Here is a 20,526-nt window from a genome sequence, read left to right on the forward strand (position 1 = left end):
CTGTCCCACCCTCCCCAGGGGCTCTGTTCTCAGGACTGCTTCCAGGGCTCGCCTCCATAAGCAGTACAGCTAGAAGCATCTCTGTACAGTCGTTTTTGTCCTTCAGAATTATATTTATGTGTATGATCCCCAAGTAGAATACTCAGGCCAAAATTTATGGTTCTTATCACTACCACTGCCTCCTGAAATACTGTAATTTGCGATGCTTACTTGGACAGTGTAAGAGATCAGGGCGTCTCTGCACAGAGCAACATTGGTTTTGTATCTTTCACTTATTTTATTTTTAAGTGTGTTTAATTATAATAGTATTATGAGCCTTAAATGTAATTTACTACACATTCCATTAATCACTAGAAACTGTTTTCCCAATGAAAAAATAGAGCAATGAACCATACGGGAAAAAATTTTAAATAAAAATTTCTCCAAAGCCTCATATATGTAATATATTAAAATGAGTTTTTCCTGTGGACTTTCAGTTCATGTCACCATTCCTGCATCAAGTAACTAGAATTTTGAATAGTATTTTTCATTTTCAGAGTTTTCACAGCTTTCTACAGTTTTCTTAATTATACCTTTTAATGTGACAGTAACTCTAGGGGATGCCCCATGTTTTAGTGCGTTTCCTCCTCATTTTTAAACAAAGCCATAATATGCTTTGTTTTCTCGAGAGAGGCATCTCCACAGTCTCTAGAGGAATGAGAGGACCGGTCAGAGGAGCAGCAAGTCCTGCCAGGCACAGTAAACTGCCACCCACACCCCCATTTTACAAAATGGCAACGCGTTGTTTCAGTTTGTATTCTCTTGGTTGACCATTAGGATGGACATACCCTCAAAAGTGCATTTGCTATTTTACTTTATGTTACTTGATTTTCTAGGATTTTGGCTCATTCATTAATTCATCCAACAAATACCGAGTCCCTACTATGTGCCAGACACTGTCCTAGAGGCTGGGGAAATAGTAATCAACAAACAAAAAATGTCTGCCCTTAGGAGGCAAAAGTGTCAAAACCAAATACACAGTATATCAGAAGACATGGAGGAAAAGAAGGTAAGGTGACAGGAGCTCTGGTGGTGAGGGCTGACGGGCTAGGGAGGCCTCACTGACAAAATGATACCATAAAGGAAGTGAGGGTAATTGGGAAGCATCTTCTAGACAGAAGGCTCAGCAAGTGCAAAGGCCCTGAGGCAGGAGGGTGCTTGATATTCACAGAAAGGCAAGGCTGATGTGCCTGAGAGGGAGTGCTGGGGATAGGAGAGCGGGTGCGGTGAAAGGCGCATGAGGGCAGGTCCACACAGGGCTTTGTGGGCCACTGCAAGGGCTTTGGCTTTTCCAGAGATGGGAAGTCATCACAGGCTGGAGCACAGGAGTGACAGGGAAACCAGTTAGAAGCCCAACACCACCCTCTAGGGAAGAGAGGACGGTAACCTGGCCTGGGGTGCTGGCAGAGGTAGGGATGAGAAACAGCTGGGTACAGTCTGAAGGGAGAGCCAAAAGGATTTGCTAATGGTTTGGAGGTTGAGGGGGTCGAGGACGACGCCAAGGTTTTCCCCATTTACTGCCGTAGGAAAGATGGCAGCAGACACTAGGGAGGATGTAAATCTGAAGTACGGTTTTCGAAGTTTAAAGTTTCAGATGCCTTTTAGACAGGCGTGTGCAGATACGGAGCAGATAGATACTGGAGTCTAGAGTTCATGGGAGCTGTCTGGACTTGAGAGACGGATGTGGGAGCCAGCAGCGTACAGAATGGGTGAGAGCACCAATTTAGAGGAAAGATCCGAGGCTGGACCCTGGGGAACAGTGTTTGTGCACTTTTCTGTGTATATTTTACATTTCACAGGAAGAGATTAACATGCGTGTGAAAGAGCAAGAGAGAGACAAGTGGGGAAGGGAGGGACAGAGGTGAAAGAGAAAGAGAATGAACACTTTTTCCCTTTGTTAAAGATCTAAAACAGGTCGACACACACAATCACACAATTGGGGGGCAGAATTTCAGGCAAGAGCAATAACTACCCAGCACATTTAACTTCACAGGGCACTTGAACAGCCAAGATCAAATGAAACACTGCATTTACACAGGAAGAAGCCTGGCAGGGAGGGTGGAATCATGACATTTATTAAGCCTCTGCCCAATACCAAAAATTTTATAGGACAGCTAACAAACACTTTCATTTCACCCCCCAACATCTCCCTCCCCACCCAAATAAAAACCAATTAAAGGCAGATATCACTGCTATCAGTTCACAGCTGTAGAAAGGAAGTACACAGTTTAGGTGACAATATGGGTCCAATATGACCCAGCCTGTGACAGCAGAGGTGGCTGGGCACACCCAGATTTGCTACTGCTCAAGCTGTAATACTCTGGACATTATCTCTAGTGGGGGGCAGGGGAGAAGCCTGGTGGAGTGTGAAAGGAAGGCGACAATGCAGGAGGAAAACAGAAGAGGAAACGCAGGGAGAAGCACTTTGGATGAGAGCGCATATCTCCCCCAAGAGGTGCCCAGGGGCATAAGCGAAACTCTCAGAAGGGACTGAGAAAGTTTCGGGCAAAAGGACTGGGAAAGAGCAGAGATGTAAACAGCCGAGGTAAAGAGCAGCCTCACCTTATTTTTCTCTAGAAGTTGCTGCTCCAAGTCCTGTTTTTCCTTCTGGAGTTGCCTGAGATCCATGGCCCCCACCTCACCATTGGGTATTCCCTCTGCATCCGGGAGCTGGTATGTGGGGTCCCGCAAGGCCCTCGACGTTCCCTACAGGGTGGTGGCAGCAAGTTGAGAGCCAGGACAGGTAATGGTCAAGCTAAGCCACAGGTCTATGGGGAAGGAGACCAGACTCGTTCCACAGCTGTGGACTGTGTGCTCCAAGAACCAAACAAACTATGGCGAGCCCATCCCATGCCTTCCAGAGGTACAACCAGTTTTCCACGTAACCAGTCTGCTCGGAAGGAAAGGGCTCTAACACCTGAACACTGATCGGTGTCGCCACATCCAATGGGCTCCTCCAGGCAGTTAGGCGGCCCCACGTTAAGGAAAGGAAGCTAAAGCACAGGGCAGTCACATGTCCCACATCCTGCATCTAGAGAACCCAGGGCGCTCCCGTGTCTTTCCACTGCTGCCTCCTGCTGGCAGATAGTGGCAGCCAGCCCGTGTCTTGCTGTGGCGCACGGGGGCCACCACCCCAGGGCCTGGCAGGCACAGACGGGACTTACGTGAGGCTCACTGACTGAGAGCGCCAGCCCCTGCTCCTGGCCCGGGAGCCTCAGCAGGTCCTCCTGCACAGCAGCTGCCTGGCACTCGGCTGCCCTCAAGCTCCGCAGGGCCTCCAGTTCACTCCGCAGCTGCTGTGTCTGCAGCAGGGCCGTGTCGTGACCTAGGCCGGGCAGAAGGGAGGTGAGTGCCGGGAGCCCGGTGACTACGCTGCATCATGACGGGGCCAGCTCAGGGCAGGGGTGCTGGGCAGGAAGCAGTGAGAAGGCTCAGCCAGGGCCAGACGCCTCACCTTTCTTCAACTGGAGAATCTCCTGTTCTTTCTGGAGAATCACTTCATTTTTTCCCTGCAGACTCTGCTCCTTCTCTTCTACTATGGCTGTCAGGTTTGCAACCTTGGAGAGAAAAACCAACCTGAGAGAAGGTTGGCAGCAGTAACCCCATCTCCTCCAAAGGAATGTCCACTTTCTACTCCCCAGTGTCCCCCCATGAATCTCGCCCTGAAGCACAGCCTAGCACACACCCCAGGCTGAGCTCTGCTCCTATAAACATACACAAAGTTCTCGTTGGCAGGGGCCCTGCACAGGGGCAATTGCCCTCATTGCCCCTCGGGACTGCACTGGGCCTACCAGAGACGCGGCCCCTCTGCCCAGCCTTCCAACAAGCTGTTAGAACCGTAACATCCCGAGTGCCTGTGACATGCCCAGTTCATTCTACATGACCTCATGGTATCCTGGAAGGTGTGACTGTCCTAGAGTCTTTTCAGAGGCATCTCTGAGACTCAGACCTGTTAAGGATTTCCCCAAAGCTTGAGCCAACCCACTAGGTCTGGGGCCTGATGCCGCGTCTGTCTTCAAAGGCAGGCTCTTCCCACACTTCCCGCTGAGAGCCCACCTCAAAGAATTAGAGCCCAGTAGGTACCTGCGTACGGGCTTTTCCACAGGTGATGTTTTCAATAATAACTGACCATCACAAATCATAAGGCCATCCTACGGGGTGAAGGTTTTTTTATAACGTTTTTCTCCCACCTTCCTAGAGACTTGAGGGGAATTACACAGCGGCCGGCATTCCTGAGACCTGTGTCCATACCCAGCCCTGGGCAGACAGGGAGGTAGGTTGGTCTCACCTGTTCCTGGAACTCTTCCCTCTGCTTCCGCACCTCCTCCAGTGCTTGGGCCATTGCTACGCTCACAATTTCTCTTTGGTTCCATTCTTCCTACAGTCCAGGACACAGGCAGGAGATTGAGCTCAGACGTTTTTAGCTGCACACATCATATGAAGCCCATAGAGGGAGCACTGTCTTACAGGGTCAGACTAACATTCTTTCTGCTTCCCAAGGTTCCCAGGCTGCCCTATTGCGGCAATTCTTCTGCTTCCCTCTGAGACCTGTCATGGTGGGCAACCCACCGATCTCTCTAGAAACGAGCACACTCCTGAGGGCCAGCTGTCCTATGAGCACACCAGGCAGTACTCGGGCTAAGGCTTGGGGACCTAGAACTTGAAGAGCTGGTCTAATGAAATCGACACAGAACGAGAAGACAGACTGGCAAGCCCCTGTGAATGGTGTAATGGACTGGGACAATCTGATCACAGAAAAAGTAATAAGCAATTACTGAATTTTTAAAAGAGCAAAATGTCACAGGCTCATCAAAATAACCCATTTTACAGGAGAGAAAACTGAGGCTCTGAGAGGTTAAGTACTTTGCCCGAGGTCCTAGAGCTAGTAAGTGGCATAGCCAATTTTAAGCCAGCTCAGAGCCAAGCCTTTGGATGCGAGACACCACTACCCAGAGTACCTTCTACCACGAGCAGGGCTGCTTTGCCGGCCTCCTCCAGAACATGGACTATCTCCTGACAAACACATCAGTCCTCTTCCCAGAGACAGATGCCATGCTCGCCCATCAACCCCCAGATAAATAGTATGACTTCTCCGGTGCCTGCATACTGGGCAAGGATGTCTGCTGTTTCTGTCTACCCAGAATCACCCTTTTTTGGGCACAAGAGCCTCATCAACGCTATTCTCCACTCCCACCCCATAATTCCATAGTTCTGATAGGGCTGCCAGTAATGGTACCCCCATGTTGTGGCTATAAGGATAGGCATGTGATTCAGGCCTGGACAATCATAGTACTTCATCTCCCTGGACAAATCAATTTGTTCAAAGGGTGGCCCTGTCACCCAAGATGAGCCAATCAGAATCCCCTTTCGTATCAGAATCCTTTTGTTATATGGTGACGCTGAGAGGGCTGCTAAGCTGAAATGCTATCAGCTTAGAGCTGCTGTGGTGATGTCCATCTGCTCTGTAGGACGCAGTCTCCAACATGGGGAAAACCAAGGACAAGAGCTGGGTGAATCACAGGGCAAGAGACAGCAGAACCAGGACGAGCGGAGACCTGACGCCCCCAGGTTCCAGCCAGACAAGTCTTTCTGGTTCTGTGAGCTACTCAACTCCTACCAAACCTCCCTTTCCACTTATGCCAGTGCAAGTGGGTTAATGGAGGGCGATGTCAGCCTCATGGCCAGTGGCATTCTTGGCTCCTACTGCACAGTTGTCAGCCCACCTCTAGTAGCCAAGGAAAACTGGTACCTGAACTCAAAGGCTGACAGTGGCATCCAGAACTACCCCAGACAGCACCCCTCACCGGGGGAGGCTCTGGTGATGTAGGAGAAAGAGCAAGAGGTTTCAGGCTGGGTGGAGCTATGGAACCCTGGACCTGTGTGCCCAGGTGGGGAGGTGACAGCAGTGCCATGCCTCTGCAGGAGACTCTCTGAGGAAGTCCAGAAGAGACACTATGCTGATGTCTAAGAGGATAAGAGGCAGACTGAGCGAGAAGACAGGGAAGCAGATCAGGGCAGGAAGCAGAGACTCAAAGCACCTCCATGCCAGGAGCTGCACTTGGCACTTTCCGGCCGTGGTCATGCTTGATTCTCAGGGTAATCCTGGAGGTCAAGAGTTATAATCTTCAGTTTAAAAAAAGGAAACCGAATTCCCTCAAGAACCAGCTAATGATGGGCTAGTCTGGCATGCAGAACCAAGTCTGTGCTACTGCCACTGAGCCACAGGCAATCCGGGCCCGGGGGTGGGGGTGGGAGTGGGGGTGGGGGTGGAGGCTGACTGGCAGGCTCAGGCCCTCCGCAGGAGGCACCAGCTTCCCACATGCCAAGCTCGCCGCACCTGAGAATGACTTCCCCAAGGGAATCATGGAACAGCTGTTTTGAAAAATATGAATAAAAAAAATTCTAAATACGTGTGCACCTAAAAAGAGTGTTTCAAAATACTTGAAGCAAAGACTGACAGGACTAAAGGGAGCAAGAGACAAATCCATGAACACAACTGAAGACTTAGCACACCCCTCTCTCAGTAACTGATGGAATAGACAAAAAAACAAAAAATAAAAAAATCAGAAAACAAACGATTTGAACAATACTTTCTACCAACTTGATCTAATTAGCATTTATAAAATGCTCTCCCTAACGAGAGCAGAATATATCTTCTTTTCAAGAGCACTGAAATATTTACCAAGGTAGACTACAGGCTGGGTCACAAAACAAGTCTAAATAAATAGCAGAGGACTGAAATCATTCAGAGTATTATCTGACCATAATGGTATGAAACTAGAAATCCAAGATATTGAGAAAATTCCCCAAACATTTGAAAATTAACCACACTTGTAAATGGCCTGTGTGTGCTGGCTTTTCAGTTCCCGCCTCTCAGCTCACTCCCACCTTTTTCTATTCTGCTTTGTGATGCTGCACCTGGGACTCTGCAAACCACATTTCTGTTCATCCAGCTGGTTCCATTTTCATCTCTGCCAACAGAGGAAGCTCGAGGGAGACTGGTAGGCAGGAGGAGGGAGAAAAACACTGGTTCCTTCCTGTCAGCTTCCTGTTTCTGTGAGCAGGGCCGCTTCTAATTTCTTCTTGAAGCAGCAGGTGCATTCACTTTGCAGTTTTTCCAATCCCTGGGGCTGAATTCACTCCCTGCCCTATCCCCGCACACAAGTGCCCACTGTACAGCGTCCCCCCAGAAGTCTGAGTGTCAGATCTGGGGGGCTCCTAGTCTTGATTCCTACGTTGAATAATGATCACTTTTTCACTTAGTTTCCTTAGTCCTAGGGTTGGAAGCTGCTTCCTGAAGTTGATACCTGTGTGATATCTTTTAACTGTGTCAGTGCTGAATTAAAACTTTACACCAGAACATAAATTCTCATTCAAATAACTTGGATGGTTCCTTTCTCCTTATTGGACCACGGCCCTTACTGCGGGTCAGATTTTCTGTTTCTTTTTGTGTACGTATTTGCTATAGTCATTGCTCTTCATTCTTTCTTACCTCTTTACATCTTCCATACTCCATCTAGAATTTTCTTTCACCTGAAAGATGCTCTTTAGTACTTGCTTTAGGTGCAAGTCTGTTGGTGACTAATTCTTTCCTTTTGTTTTATTGATTTTCTTTAGTTCTACTACCATTCTGTATCTACATACAGATTTTTAAATGTATACTGTTTGGAATTGTAAGGATTCTTATTACCTGTGATTTGACAGCTTTCATCAGTTTGGAAAATTCTCAGCCATTTTCTCTTCAATGATTGCTCCTGTCTCATTTGTTTCATTTCCTTCTGTGCCCCCAATGACACATGACCGAACATCTTAAAGTATCTTGTATGCCTTTTATCATTTCTTTTCCATATTTCATTCTGCCCTTTCTTCCATTTCACTGATTCTCTCTTTAGTTCTAATCTGCTGTTAAACTCATACATTGTTTTTATAAACAGCTTTACTGAAGCATAACAGATGAACAAGAAACTGCATATGTTTAAAGTGCGCAATTTGAAGAATTATGGTGAAACCAGCACAACACTGAAAATAGCCAAACGTTTTCTTGTGCCTTTTGTAATCTACTGCATTCTGAGCTTCAACTATTACATTTTTCAGTTCTAAAATTCTCATTTGATTCCTTTTCAAAATTGCTCTTTTATTATAGTTTCCGAATCTCGCCTGAAATTTTCAGTTTTGCTTTTATATCTTAAACATAGGAAGGACAGTACTAGCTAAGCCTCCTAACAGCTCTTCCTGCTTCTGTTCTTACAGAACATTCCCCACACAGAGCCAGAGTAAGCCATTTAAAACAAAACTTCTCACAACACTTCTCTGCTTAGAGCCTTCCCTGCCTCCCTTCTGTCCATCACTATTCTTCCACAGCCCACTAGGCAGCCACACTGGCCTTTGTGCTTTTCTCTGAACAGACCAAGCTTTTTCTGCCTCAGAGCTTTTCTATTTGCTATTTCTTCTGTCTGGAATATTGCTTCCGCAAACATTCTCATTGCTGGCCCCTTCTCATTATTCAGAGCTTTTGCTCAAGTACAATTCAAGTCCGCCCTAACAACCTCCATATTTAACAGCCCTCTCCTCCCTGCTCTGTCTTTCACCCTCTTTATTTTCTTCATAACATTTATGACTATTTATCACTCCTTACTGCGTCTAGTTACAAGCTCCATGGGAGGGGAATTTTGCCTATCTTGCTCATTGCCACATCCCAGCACCTACAACGGTGCCTATAGGTACACAAATGCTTGAAGGAATGCATGAAAAAACACATGCCTGCTTCCCACGTAGAGGACTACTGCATCAACACTTATAGAACTCAGCAGCAACTGCTCCTGAACGCTCACTCAGTACAGGTCCTCAGCTAGGGGTGTTCTCAGACAAGACCTTGGCCAAAGGAGCCCCAAGATCTGTGTGTTACGACCAAGCTGGGCAAGTCCTGCAGGGACCCAGTATCTGCTACGAAAGGGGCCGGGGAGCCTGGAGGCCAATACGACAGTGGCAGAACCGCTATCCTCCACATCCAGTTACACCCAGGAAACAACGGGAGCAGCGTGTGATGAAAGCACCAAGTTCTCAGAAGGGACAGGGTAGCAATCCAGGAGGTTGTTTCCTCATTTGTCTACATGGTCCCTGATATAAACAAAGTCCTTACGACCTGTGGAGGCCTTGCTTCACGAGTCTCACTGGGCACATCAACAGTGGTGCTAAGGCACCATTCCTTCAGGCAGCTGTTGACGACAACACAGGGACGGCTGGGCCTGTGTGGTGGAGTGAAAAGCCAGACCAGCACCACCTCTAATAACTACTCGGACAAATTACTTATACTTGGAACCTCAATGACATTAATTGCAAAATGAGCATAATTCTTCCTACCATCTTGGATTACTGAAAGCACTTAATGAGGTGACAATTTCTAGCAAATGCTGACAGAACTATTGAACAAATGCTAGTTCCACTCCCTCTCCAAGTAAAAGACCTGACACTCTTGTGAAACTCTGAATCAGTTAGATAAATATAATACCTTTAGCTTCTTTAATTCAAGTTGGTGATGTTGTAAAGAATGTTCACATTCATTCTTACTTTCTTTAAGGGCTGTGTTTTCTTGCTCCAGCTCTCTCTGCAAATTGAGAAAAGCATATATACCATGAAAGGATCCTTACCATATTTCCTCTGGGCACCATTCTCTCTCTCTCTCTGTCATGGAACCTTTCAAAATGCCCCCCTCCCTCTTGGTCACTGCATGGTTGGGAGATGAGAATGGGGTTGGGGAGAACCACCTGACGAACTTCCACAAGAAGAAATCAGCACCTGATTCTGAAGACTGTGGCACAGGGAGAGACCAGGGAAAGGGAGGAGCCATTAGGGAAGAACAATAGAAATTTTAGACAGACAGTGGGAAGAAGCTGATGGGACTGGTCATGAAGTCCCTGTGCAGCCCAAGGAAAAAGAAAAGCCACCTGTTTGGGGTTTTTCTAAAAAGAAGCTTTTTTACATCTAGTCTCTTGAGCAGGTGTCTTGTTGGAATGATAAAAACTGCTCCAAAAAGTGGTTCCTAGTGCAGAAGGGGGCTGGTCTTCTTGTCAAACTCCTTGGCAGCCCAGCTACGCATGAACCTAGTGCTCACCAGCCAGCCCCATTCCTTCCCTCACTCACCACCTCATGCGCTGCAGCTGCCTGGTCGGCCGCCCGAGCTCTCTCGAGGGCAGCGAGCTGGGCCTCCAGTGTGTGGACGCGCGCCGTGCACTGCTGCTGCAGAGCAAGGGCCTGCTGCTGTGCTCGGTCGCTCTCCTTGTCTGCAGCGGCCTGCGGGGGTACCAGAGGACAGCATTCATGCTGACAGCAGGGGTCTTATTCTGTTTCTCAATGATCCAAAGATAGGTGTCCGATAGGAAAACTCTTTCCTGACCTTCCCCAGACTGGGCGCTGCTGAGGTCCCCGCCTGCAGGCTCTGCCTATTGCTCTGGGCCCTGGCCTGCTCAGGAGCTGGAGTCTGGGATTGGTTGTGGTGCTGGGGGTACAGCTCTGCGCACCAGCCCTCCTTCACCCTACTCCGTGCTGCCCTCTATGGCCAGGGCCTTCCCCTGGGAGGCAGCATAACACAATGATGAAAAATAGGGCTTTGACCTGAGAAGGATGCGGGTTCTGCCATTTACCAGCTGGGAGACCGTGGCCTAGTGACCCGGTCTTTCTGAGCCTTCTTCCTCTAGAGAATAAGGATAACACGACATACCTCTTGGGTCTGCTGCAAGGACTAAATGAAAACACATACAGACTACTCACTTAGCACAGTGCCTGGGACATGGCAAACATGCAAGGAATGCCATTTCGATTTCTCTGGTTTCTCACTCAACACCCCTCTTGAGGCTGTGATGACTGGCCAAGCCATTGCCATCTTCTCCCCACAGCCGGGTGCAAGCTGAGGTTTGACTGCCAGTGGAGCTGTCACCTCTAACAGTCCCTCAATGAGGCTGGGCCCTGCGGCCAGCTGGCAGGTGGGAATCGGCCCGTCACTACATCCCTGGGTAACTCAGACCCTCCTGCAGGTCCTAACCCCTCTACCCGCAGCTGCTCACAGCCAGCACAGCAACAGTATCTGAAGTCAGGTCCAGGTCACATTCCAGAAGTTGGGAGTGAGTTTGCACATCTCCGAAGGCACAGAGGGAAAGCCTCAGGAGCCTAGAACACAGATCCACAAACAGCACTTACAAGCGCCTGAATCTGAGCTTCCTGAGCTGTCACCACCTCATTGCTCTGCCGCAGCTTCTCCTCAGAGGCACGCAGGTTCTGCTCTAGCTCTTTCACCTGTGGGGAAACAGAAGCATTCTTTCTTTCCATAGAAGCCGAAAAGTAAAAACAAAGGGCTTTAAAAACCCATTTAAATCATGAATCAGGTACATTACAGAAAATTTTAAATTAGAAAAAGATGTCCATAAGTCTACCATTATAAAACACTATCATTCTAATGGATTTTCTTCCAGCCTATTTCTATGACTTTTTAAAAATAACTTTGTATACAATTCTAACAAAATTTTGTATTTTTCTTCCTCACTCAAGTTTCCTTCTGTGTTTCCATGTAGTCTTCAGACCTTAGATTTTCTCAAAGAATGTTTCAGAATTTATTGCACCACTGCCTAATGTGCTGGCATTTAAGTTGTTTTCCGTTTTCCCATCAAAAATAACACAGCAATTAACATCACTATGCAAAAGTTTTTGACCTTGTTTGAACCACTTCCTTAGGATAGATTCCCAGAGGTAGGATTACTGCTATGACACAAACTGGTTTCCTTCATTCCACAAATATCGACCAAGTCTGGCTATGTACCTAGCCCTGCACTAGGACACGAAGCTGGCCCAGGGGACAAGATGACAACATATTGTCCAGCACTTAGCTAGACGTGACTCTCCAGTCAGGCATTTTTATCTGACTCAAGCTATTTTTGCCATTTTCTCCGATAAAGTCCTCTTGTTTGTGGAATAAGGTCTGCCCTTGGGGAACTTTATTATTAAGACATAAGCACAAAGAAGGTTGCAGCTTTGTCAAGGACAGGTAGGTACCCAATGACAGAGGATGTTTTTAGGTCTCATGGTTCTTCAGATACATTCACATCACATGATTTAACTAAAACAACCCCATCAGAACAGTGGGAGTGCTTCCATAGAGGAGACCGGTACTGTTACTTGTCCATGACCATCAATTTTATTAGTGGTAGAGTAAGGACTGAAACCTAAATTTTTAAACTTCTGGGTTCAGAAAATATCTACCCAAGTCCCAGTTAGAAGTAAAACTCCAGAAAGATTTCAGATCCTCAAAAAGGGGAAGCACAGAGTTACCGTATGACCTGGCATTCCACTCCTAGGTATACACCTAAGAGAAATGAAAGTGTGAACTCACACAAAACCATGTTCATTGTGCCACATTAATATTCAAGCAGCATTATTCACAATAGCCAAAAGGTAGAAACAACCCAAATGTCCATCAACAAATGAAAGGATAAACAAAACGTGGTATATATATACAATGGAACAAAATCCTGACACATGCTACAACATGGATAAACCTTGAGGACATTATGCTAAGTGAAATAAGCCAGTCACAAAAGGACGAAATAGTGCATGATTCCACTAATGCGAGGTATAGAGAAAGAAAGTAGAATGGCCATTGCTAGGGGCTGGGGGGAGGAGAGGATGGGGAGTCATTGTTTCAATGGATACAGAATTTCAGTCTGAGAAGATAAAAAAGTTCTGAAGATAGATGGTGGTGATGGTTGCACAACAACGTGAATGTATTTAATGCCACAGAATTGTACACCTAGAAACGATTAAAATGGTAAATTTTATGTTATGTATATTTTACCACAATAAAAAAACGGATATTCAGAAATAGAATGGAATTATAATAAAACAAAGTTGTATTTAGAGAAAAAAAACCTTAAAATATATTTATCAGAAAATAAGATTTTTCAAATGAGCTAAATCTGCTACGGTCTGCAAGTCTGTGTTGCCCCCCAAATTCATAGAAACCCTAATGCCTGATGTGATGGTAACAGAATATAGGGCCTTTAGAAGGTGCGTAGGTCATAGGGGTAGAGCCCTCAGGAACGGGATGAGTGCTGCTGTTAAAGCGGCCCACAGAGATCCTTTGCTCCTTCCACGGCTTCACATTCATTAAACTGGCCACAAGATGAAAGGCTGGGAAATGCCGGATACGGGAACCCTCGTGCATGCTGGGGGAGTAGGGCCAGGTGCAGCCCTGCTGAGAACATCTGCGTCCTATTTAGGCCTGTTAGGTCCTAGGCATCTCTCTCCTCCTCAAGGCGACAGTGACAAGGAGGTTAGCTGCAAAGTCATCTGTGGTGACAGGAAGAAGGCAACCAGGATATCTACCATCTAGTAGATAACTGCAAAGGAGGGCAGGTAAGTACAATGAAGTAGACACAGAAGATGGAGCGGTGGAGAGTAACAGGGAAGACACATGCACACCTGTATCATTTACATAATACACACACACACAAAACAATGCCATCTATTTTAGGATAACCCTACAATGGAAGGATCTCTATTAACCACGTTAGAATGGTTTCCTATGGGAGGAAGAGGAATGGGGATAAAAGGGAATAACAAACAAGAGGACAACTTTGTGTAGAAAAATGATGGTGATATGGCAAGGATGAAGAAAATGAATAATCCAACCCTAGATAATAAGATCTAAAAAGTACTCCCTTTGAAAGAAAACCTCTGACGCAAGGACCCTGGGCCACAACCATGCCATCCAAGCAGGTTACCACCCAGACGTCGCTGTCACTGGGAGTGAGGTCAGTACCCGAGTTTCCAGGATGTCCGTGGCCTTGGCCTGGCTGCTTCTGGCTGCCAAGAGCTGCTGTCTGGTATCCTCCAAATTCTGCTCAGCAACTGTTTTCTGTAAATTGAAAGAAAAGAAAATAGTCATTTCTCCATTGAATAAATATTTACTGGCATCTACAGCATACTATGATTTGCGTAAGGCTTAAGGGACACAAATACATTAAAAAGACAGCTAGTTAAAATGACCGATCATAAAGGATTCACAGGTAAGTTTGACACAGTCCTTTTACCTTGAGGCTAGGACAAAAGACTAACAAAAAAATTATATAATACAGTGCAGTGGTGCCCAGAAAGAAGGAGCAAAAGCAGGAGATACGGCCTCAGGCACGTGAGAGGCTTCATAATCAATAGGTGGCCAGGGGCAAGGGGAGCACACAGGCAGAGGGATGCCCAGTGAAGGTGTTAAACAGCCTGGGACATCGGGGAGCTACAACTTGCCAAAAGCTAAAGTGATAGTGGGGTCAGGTCAACAAGACTAGAAAGTCAGGTAAAAGGACCAGATCATGCGCTTTTTACGCTGCAGAAAGAAGCCTGAATTTAATTCCATAGGCAATATTTTTTGAAGAGGGGTTGTCTAAACACTGGCATTACAACTTACTTGGGGGAGTGGTTGTTCAACTTGAGGCCTTACTCCAGGCCTATTGAAATCAGAATTTCTGAGGGTAGGGCTAGAGTTCGTATGTACTTTAAACAAACTCCCCAAGTAACTCCAATGCACACTAAACTTTGTAATAATGTTGATGCACAATAATAATCTGTGTGTTATTAATAGTGGAAATATACTGAGACCCTACTAGGTGCTAGGCGTCATTCTAAGTATTTCACATATCGTAACTCATTTAATCCTAATAACAATTATATGCATTTGACACAATTATTAACCCTATTTTACAGAGGAAAAAATAAACACAGAGACTACATAACTTGCTCTAAGTCACAAACTAGTAAAAGAAGAGGTGAGATACAACCTAGGTAGTCTGGTTCTAGAAATCAATTAATACCGTAGAGCCCACATTATACTCATGGCAGATTGTAGGGGATTTGTAGAAGATCTTTAAGTTTAGGAAGATTAGCTTGGCAGTGAGTGTGGAGGTGTCAGAGGGCGAAGGAGGACAGACTGATGCTGGGTAGGCCAGTCTGGAGACTTCTAATATGGACTAGGCTAGAGTTTCTGGAAGCCGTAAAGTATAACAGCGGCAGTGGAGACAGAGATATTTAGTTGAAACTAGCTAACGACAGTGAGGATCTAATCCAGGCCCAACCAAGGCCTTGGCTTTGTCACCTTTGTCACACTGAGGCCAATCATTGGTTTACCAAGAGGAGGAACAACAAAATGTGGGCAGACAATGAGCTCAGACCTGATGAGAAAGCAAGTCCAGCAATACCACTGGGCGAAAGGTCAGTCTGCTCAATAGCCTCCCTCAGCAAAGGAGACTGCACTTGCTGCCCAAGGCAATTCTTGCTCAAGCCAAAGGCAGATGGTAACTATTTTCCTTGGCCAATTCAAAGTGGAAAAGGTCGGAGGAGAACAGAGCAGCAAGACAAGACAGCCCCAGTGAAGTAAATCACCAGGTGGGGTTCATTGGTGACCAGGATGCCATTCGTTCATACGCATCTCTGAACAAGGCTTTCCCTTTCCCTGAGGAAAACATGTCACATACAGGCGACAGGAGGCTGTTTCAGTTGTAAGCAGGACAATCAGAAGTCTGAGGGAGTGCTCTTCTCACCACGCTTTTTGCAGCCTCTCTGGCTCTGAAACTCTAGGATTTTATGAGATCTCCTTCTCCAAGCTGCCTTCGCAGCACTGATTGGCCCAAAGAGAGCTCGTTACCTCTCTCAGGAGTTCCTGCACATGTTCTTCTCCTGATAAGTTCTGTTCCAGTCTCTTCTCTAAGGATGCGACTTTCTCTTGCAAATTTGTGATGAGTTTTTCTTTCTCTTCAGTTTCAGCAGTGAGCTGCAGGGAAAGCAGAGATTACATTACACTAAAAACTGTCTCTCCCTCCCTTCCTGTCTCCTCTAGGATCATCGTGTTTGCCTGACATTGTTCTCAACTGCATCCTAGAAGAACATGCAGCCAGGAAATCTTCCCTGAAAATGGGACACAGAAGATAAAAAATTAGAATCTAGCACTGAGACATCTAGTTCAGACCTAGTACAGCAAGAAGAAAATGCTTGCCCTAATTTAAGCAACTGACAATGTGGGAAGGAACCATGCTATTACCTCTGTGGAATCGAGCCAGAACCCTGGGAAGAGGCTCCTCCTCTCTAAAACAACTAGACTGGATTGTGACGAACCAAAGGAATGCTTCTCCTCCCACTCTCATTAAGCATGTGTTTAATCCTATTCATCCAGTCCAACAGGATCTATGTCTTTACCCTAGATGCCCAAATCCAGCAGAGGTAACCTCACTCAAGAAACTGTCAGCTAGCCCTACAATGACCTTTGGAACAATGCTCTTGGAACCGGAAATGTGGGCTGGATGAAGCAGTAACAGTGACAATGTAGCTGCCTTAACGCTGAACAGAGAACTTTTAAAACAAATGATGGTGGCTCTATAGCTCAGGGGTTAAAGCACTGGTCTTGTAAAACAAGTGATGGTATACACTCTGGCTCACAGCACAGGGACAACAGAGCTGCTGTGCACCTCATACCTTAGCCCCAAACCCACAGCTGCTCACTTATTGACTTGAGTCTATGTCTTTAGCTATGATGGTAGTGGTCGGTTGGGATGGGATAAATGGTAACATTATGCAAGGCAGGGAACACAGACGGGAGAGGGAGTTTGACAGGAAGGAAAAACAAAGTTTTGGCCATGTTGACCCACTTTTGTGGGTCTCTTACTAATAATATTAATAATAGTGATAGCAATAATTATAATCCCATGGTATAGCAGCAACAGCAGCTATAGTTTGCAGAGTATGTGTAAGCACTTCCCGTTTTCTCTAGTCCTTACAACCACCCTTCACCACGTTCATTTACAATGAAACTGAAGTTGAGGGTCTAGTCCAAAGGTATCTATCTAGCCCCCAAATCTATCACACACCTTAGTGATAGATTAAGGATTCAAACCCAGGTTTTCTGGATCAAAGCCTGTACTTGTTCTACAACACATCAACCTGAACTTGAAAGATATAGGCGACCCTTTTCAGTGAAAACCAAAAGAACCAACTAATCTTATACAAGTCACTGTCAGGCAGAGTTAGGGACAGAAGAAGAATCAGTCAATTTCCATGTAGTCGCCTTGTGTACCACATCCCACATGGAGTCCTCCTCTCCACTCTGGTGGCTTTACTTCAGGCCCTCAGCACCTAATGTGTTACAGCTGACATCACACTTAATGGTGAGAAAACTCAAAAGCTTTTACACTAAGATCAGGTACAAGGCAAGGATGTCCCTTCTTACCATTCCTTTTCAATGTTGTACTAGAAGTCCTTGCTAATGCAATAAGGCAAGAAAAGGAAATAAAAGGTATATAGAAATGCAATAAGCCAAGAAAAAGAAATAAAAGGAAAGCATAAAAGCTGTCTTTGTCTGCAGATGAGATGATCGTCTATGTAGAAAATCCAAATGAGCTGACAAAAATCTCCCAGACCTAATAAGTAATTACAGCAAGGTTGCAGGGCACAAGGTTAATATACAAAAGTCAGTTGCTTTCCTATATACCAACAATCAACAAATGGAATTTGAAATTAAGGCCCAACCCACCACTACCATCAATTTACATTAAGACCCTCAAAAATGAAATGAGTAGGTATAAATCTAACAAAATATGTTCAATATCCATATGAGGAAAACTACAAAACTTTGATAAATGAAATTAAAAAAATAAATAAATGGAAAGATATCCTTGCTTATGGATAGGAAGACTCAATACGTCAAGATGTCAGTCCCTCCCAACTTGCTCTATAGATTTAATGCAATCCCAATAAAAATCCCAGCAAGTAGTTTATGGATATCGACAAACTGATTCTGAAGTTTATATGAAGAAGCACCCAGAATAGCCAACACAATAATGAAGGAGAAGAACAAAGTCAAAGGATTGATGCTATCCAACTTCAAGACTTACTATAAAGTTACAGTAATCAAGACAATGTGGCGCTGGCAAAAGAACAGACAAATAGATCAATGGGATTGAATAGAGAGCGCAGAAACAGATCCCCTAAATAGAGGCAATTCTCCTTTGATAAAGGAGCAAAGGCAATACAATAGAGCAAAGATAGCTTCTTCAACAAATGGTGCTGTAACAACTAGCCATCCATGTGCAAAAATAATGAATCCATGTGCAAAAAAAAATGAATCTAGATACAGACTTTACACATCTCATAAATTTTAACTCAAAATGGACCATAGACCTAAATGTAAAACTAAAAACTGAAATTCTGCAAAGACACCATAGGAGAAAACCTAGATTACCTTGAGTATGATAATGACTTGTTAAACATAACACCAAAGACACGATCCGTGAAACAAATAATTGATAACCTGCATTTCATCAAAATTAGAAATGTCTGCTCTGCATAAGATGATGCTAAGAGAATGAGAAGACAAGCTACAGACTAGGAGAAAATATTTGCAAAAGACACATTTGATAAGGGACTGTTGTCCAAAATATAAAAGAAATTCTTAAAACTCAACAATAAGAAAACAACCCAACAGAATAAAGAAAAAAAAAGGTATAGAATTAGAAAAAAAGAAACAAAAACTGTCATTATTCAGATGATATGATTATTATTTAAAAAACTCTAAGACCCTATAGCTTAATAAGGAGTTAAATTGTGCAAAAACCCCCCCAAAAACCAGTATATAAAAATAATAGTATGTTATATGCCAACAACAAATACAAAAAGTAATTTTTAAAATGACACAATTAAGAATTGGTGTAAAAAAAAAAAAGCACGTAGGAATAAATTTAACAACAGATAAACTTTTATGGAGAAAAGACCCTTATTGAGTCATTAAAAAAAAATAGCAACACTGAATATCTGGAGAGAGAGAGACCATGTTTTTGGATAAGAAAACTCACATCATAAAACAATCAATGCTCCCCAAATGCATCTACAGATTCAATGCAATTCCAATTACCATCTCAACAGGTTTTTTGAGCTTGCCAAGCTGCTCTGTGGAGGATCAACAGGCCAAGACTATTCAAGATACTCCTGAAAAAGAACCAGGTGAGGAGACTTGTCTTATCAGACACCAGGACTTACCCTAATACCACGGTCAGTAAGGCAACGAATGCATCGTATTGTGCCTGCAGAAGCATACCCCCAAAGCCCAGGTGTGGTTCCACATAAGCATGGAAAACTGAATTGTGACAAAGCTGGCATTGCAGATCAGTTAGAACAGATTTGTCAATAAATGGTACCAAAACAATTTAAACAAATAGGATACAGATCCCTTTCCCACATCCAAATCTCATTTTAGGCATATTAAAGACTTGAACATAAAAGGCAAAAACTGTATAACTTTTGGATAATAACAGGAGAATAATGTTATGATCCTGAGTAAGGAAAGATTTCTTTAAAAGGACAAAAGCATAAGCTTCATGGAAAATAATAAATTCAACTGCACTAAAAATAAGAGCATATGTTCATCAGAGACACCATAAATAGTGTGAAGACAAGCCCAAAACAGAGAGAAGACATCTGCAACCCATGTAACTGACAAAGGAGTATGGTAGCCAGGACATATATAAAGAATTCTTGTAATTAATGAGAAAAAGACAGAAAATGTCATCGAAAATAGGCAAAAGATGTGAACCAGCACTTCACAGAACAGCATAAATGACTGATAAACACAGAACAAGATGCTCAACTTCATTAGTGATTTGGGGAAAGCAAATTAAATTCATGGTGAGATAATATTTCATACTTATCAGATTGGCAAAAATTAAAAGTATGACAATATGTCATGTTGGTAAGAAAGCAGAACCCAAACTCCTATACACTGATGTTGAGAGTGTGTAAAAATTACTACAGATACTATGGGAAAAAACTGGGCGTTACCTAATGAAATTGAAAAGTACCTATCTTTTGACTCAAACTTTTCACGTCTAAATTTACCCTAGAATAACTCTTGCACAGGTAGATGGAAGTTCATAGCAGCCTTATTTGCAAAAGGAAAAGGCCAGAAAAACTCTAATGCCCACTATCAATGGAATGGATAAATACATTCTAGTGTCTCCATACTGTACAGTTTAGAAAAGAATAAATGACAGCTGCATGTGTCCATGTGAATGCTTTTCAGGAATACAATGTTGAGCACAAAAAGCTAGTTTTTGAAGAAAACCTACAGCATGATTTCATTTACATAATGTTGACAAGCATGAGAAATGAAAGATACTGTTTAGGGATAAAATATGATGAAATTATAAAGCAACGCAAGGAACTGGAAAAATTTCTGGGTAGTGCTTACTAACAAAGTAAAAAGAGATGCGATAGTGAAGGGCACATGGGAAAATCAACGATGAACACACCGTTCTTTTTCTTAACCTGGCAGTTTGGCAGTTAGCTACATGGGGGCTCACTGCCTTATACTCTCTGCCTTCCTTATATTTTACGAATATTTTATATCTATTCAACATAAAAAAGAACAACAACAAAAAATGGACTGCAAACTCCTGATCTTCCTAATAA

General features: G+C 44.4%; 1 protein-coding gene across 4 annotated transcripts in view; it reads right to left on the reverse strand.

The window, feature by feature from the left end:
- The window catches only part of GOLGA1 (golgin A1), a 42,632-nt gene that overhangs the window by 4,811 nt on the left and 17,295 nt on the right, over nt 1-20,526 (reverse strand). For all 4 annotated transcript variants that reach the window (XR_002137096.2, XR_002137095.2, XM_019728551.2 and 1 more), the window contains exons 11-19: nt 15,719-15,844; nt 13,847-13,942; nt 11,233-11,328; nt 10,180-10,329; nt 9,548-9,643; nt 4,328-4,417; nt 3,494-3,596; nt 3,204-3,364; nt 2,602-2,745 (exon numbers count right to left, since the gene is read on the reverse strand). Coding sequence is in view for 2 of the 4 variants with exons in the window: in XM_019728551.2 (XP_019584110.2) it covers nt 2,602-2,745; nt 3,204-3,364; nt 3,494-3,596; nt 4,328-4,417; nt 9,548-9,643; nt 10,180-10,329; nt 11,233-11,328; nt 13,847-13,942; nt 15,719-15,844 (1,062 nt within the window). In the remaining 2 variants the exon portion in view is untranslated. The remainder of the gene's footprint in view (nt 1-2,601; nt 2,746-3,203; nt 3,365-3,493; nt 3,597-4,327; nt 4,418-9,547; nt 9,644-10,179; nt 10,330-11,232; nt 11,329-13,846; nt 13,943-15,718; nt 15,845-20,526) is intronic.

Source organism: Rhinolophus sinicus, linkage group LG04, assembly GCF_036562045.2.
Source record: "Rhinolophus sinicus isolate RSC01 linkage group LG04, ASM3656204v1, whole genome shotgun sequence".
Classification (NCBI taxonomy): domain Eukaryota; kingdom Metazoa; phylum Chordata; class Mammalia; order Chiroptera; family Rhinolophidae; genus Rhinolophus; species Rhinolophus sinicus.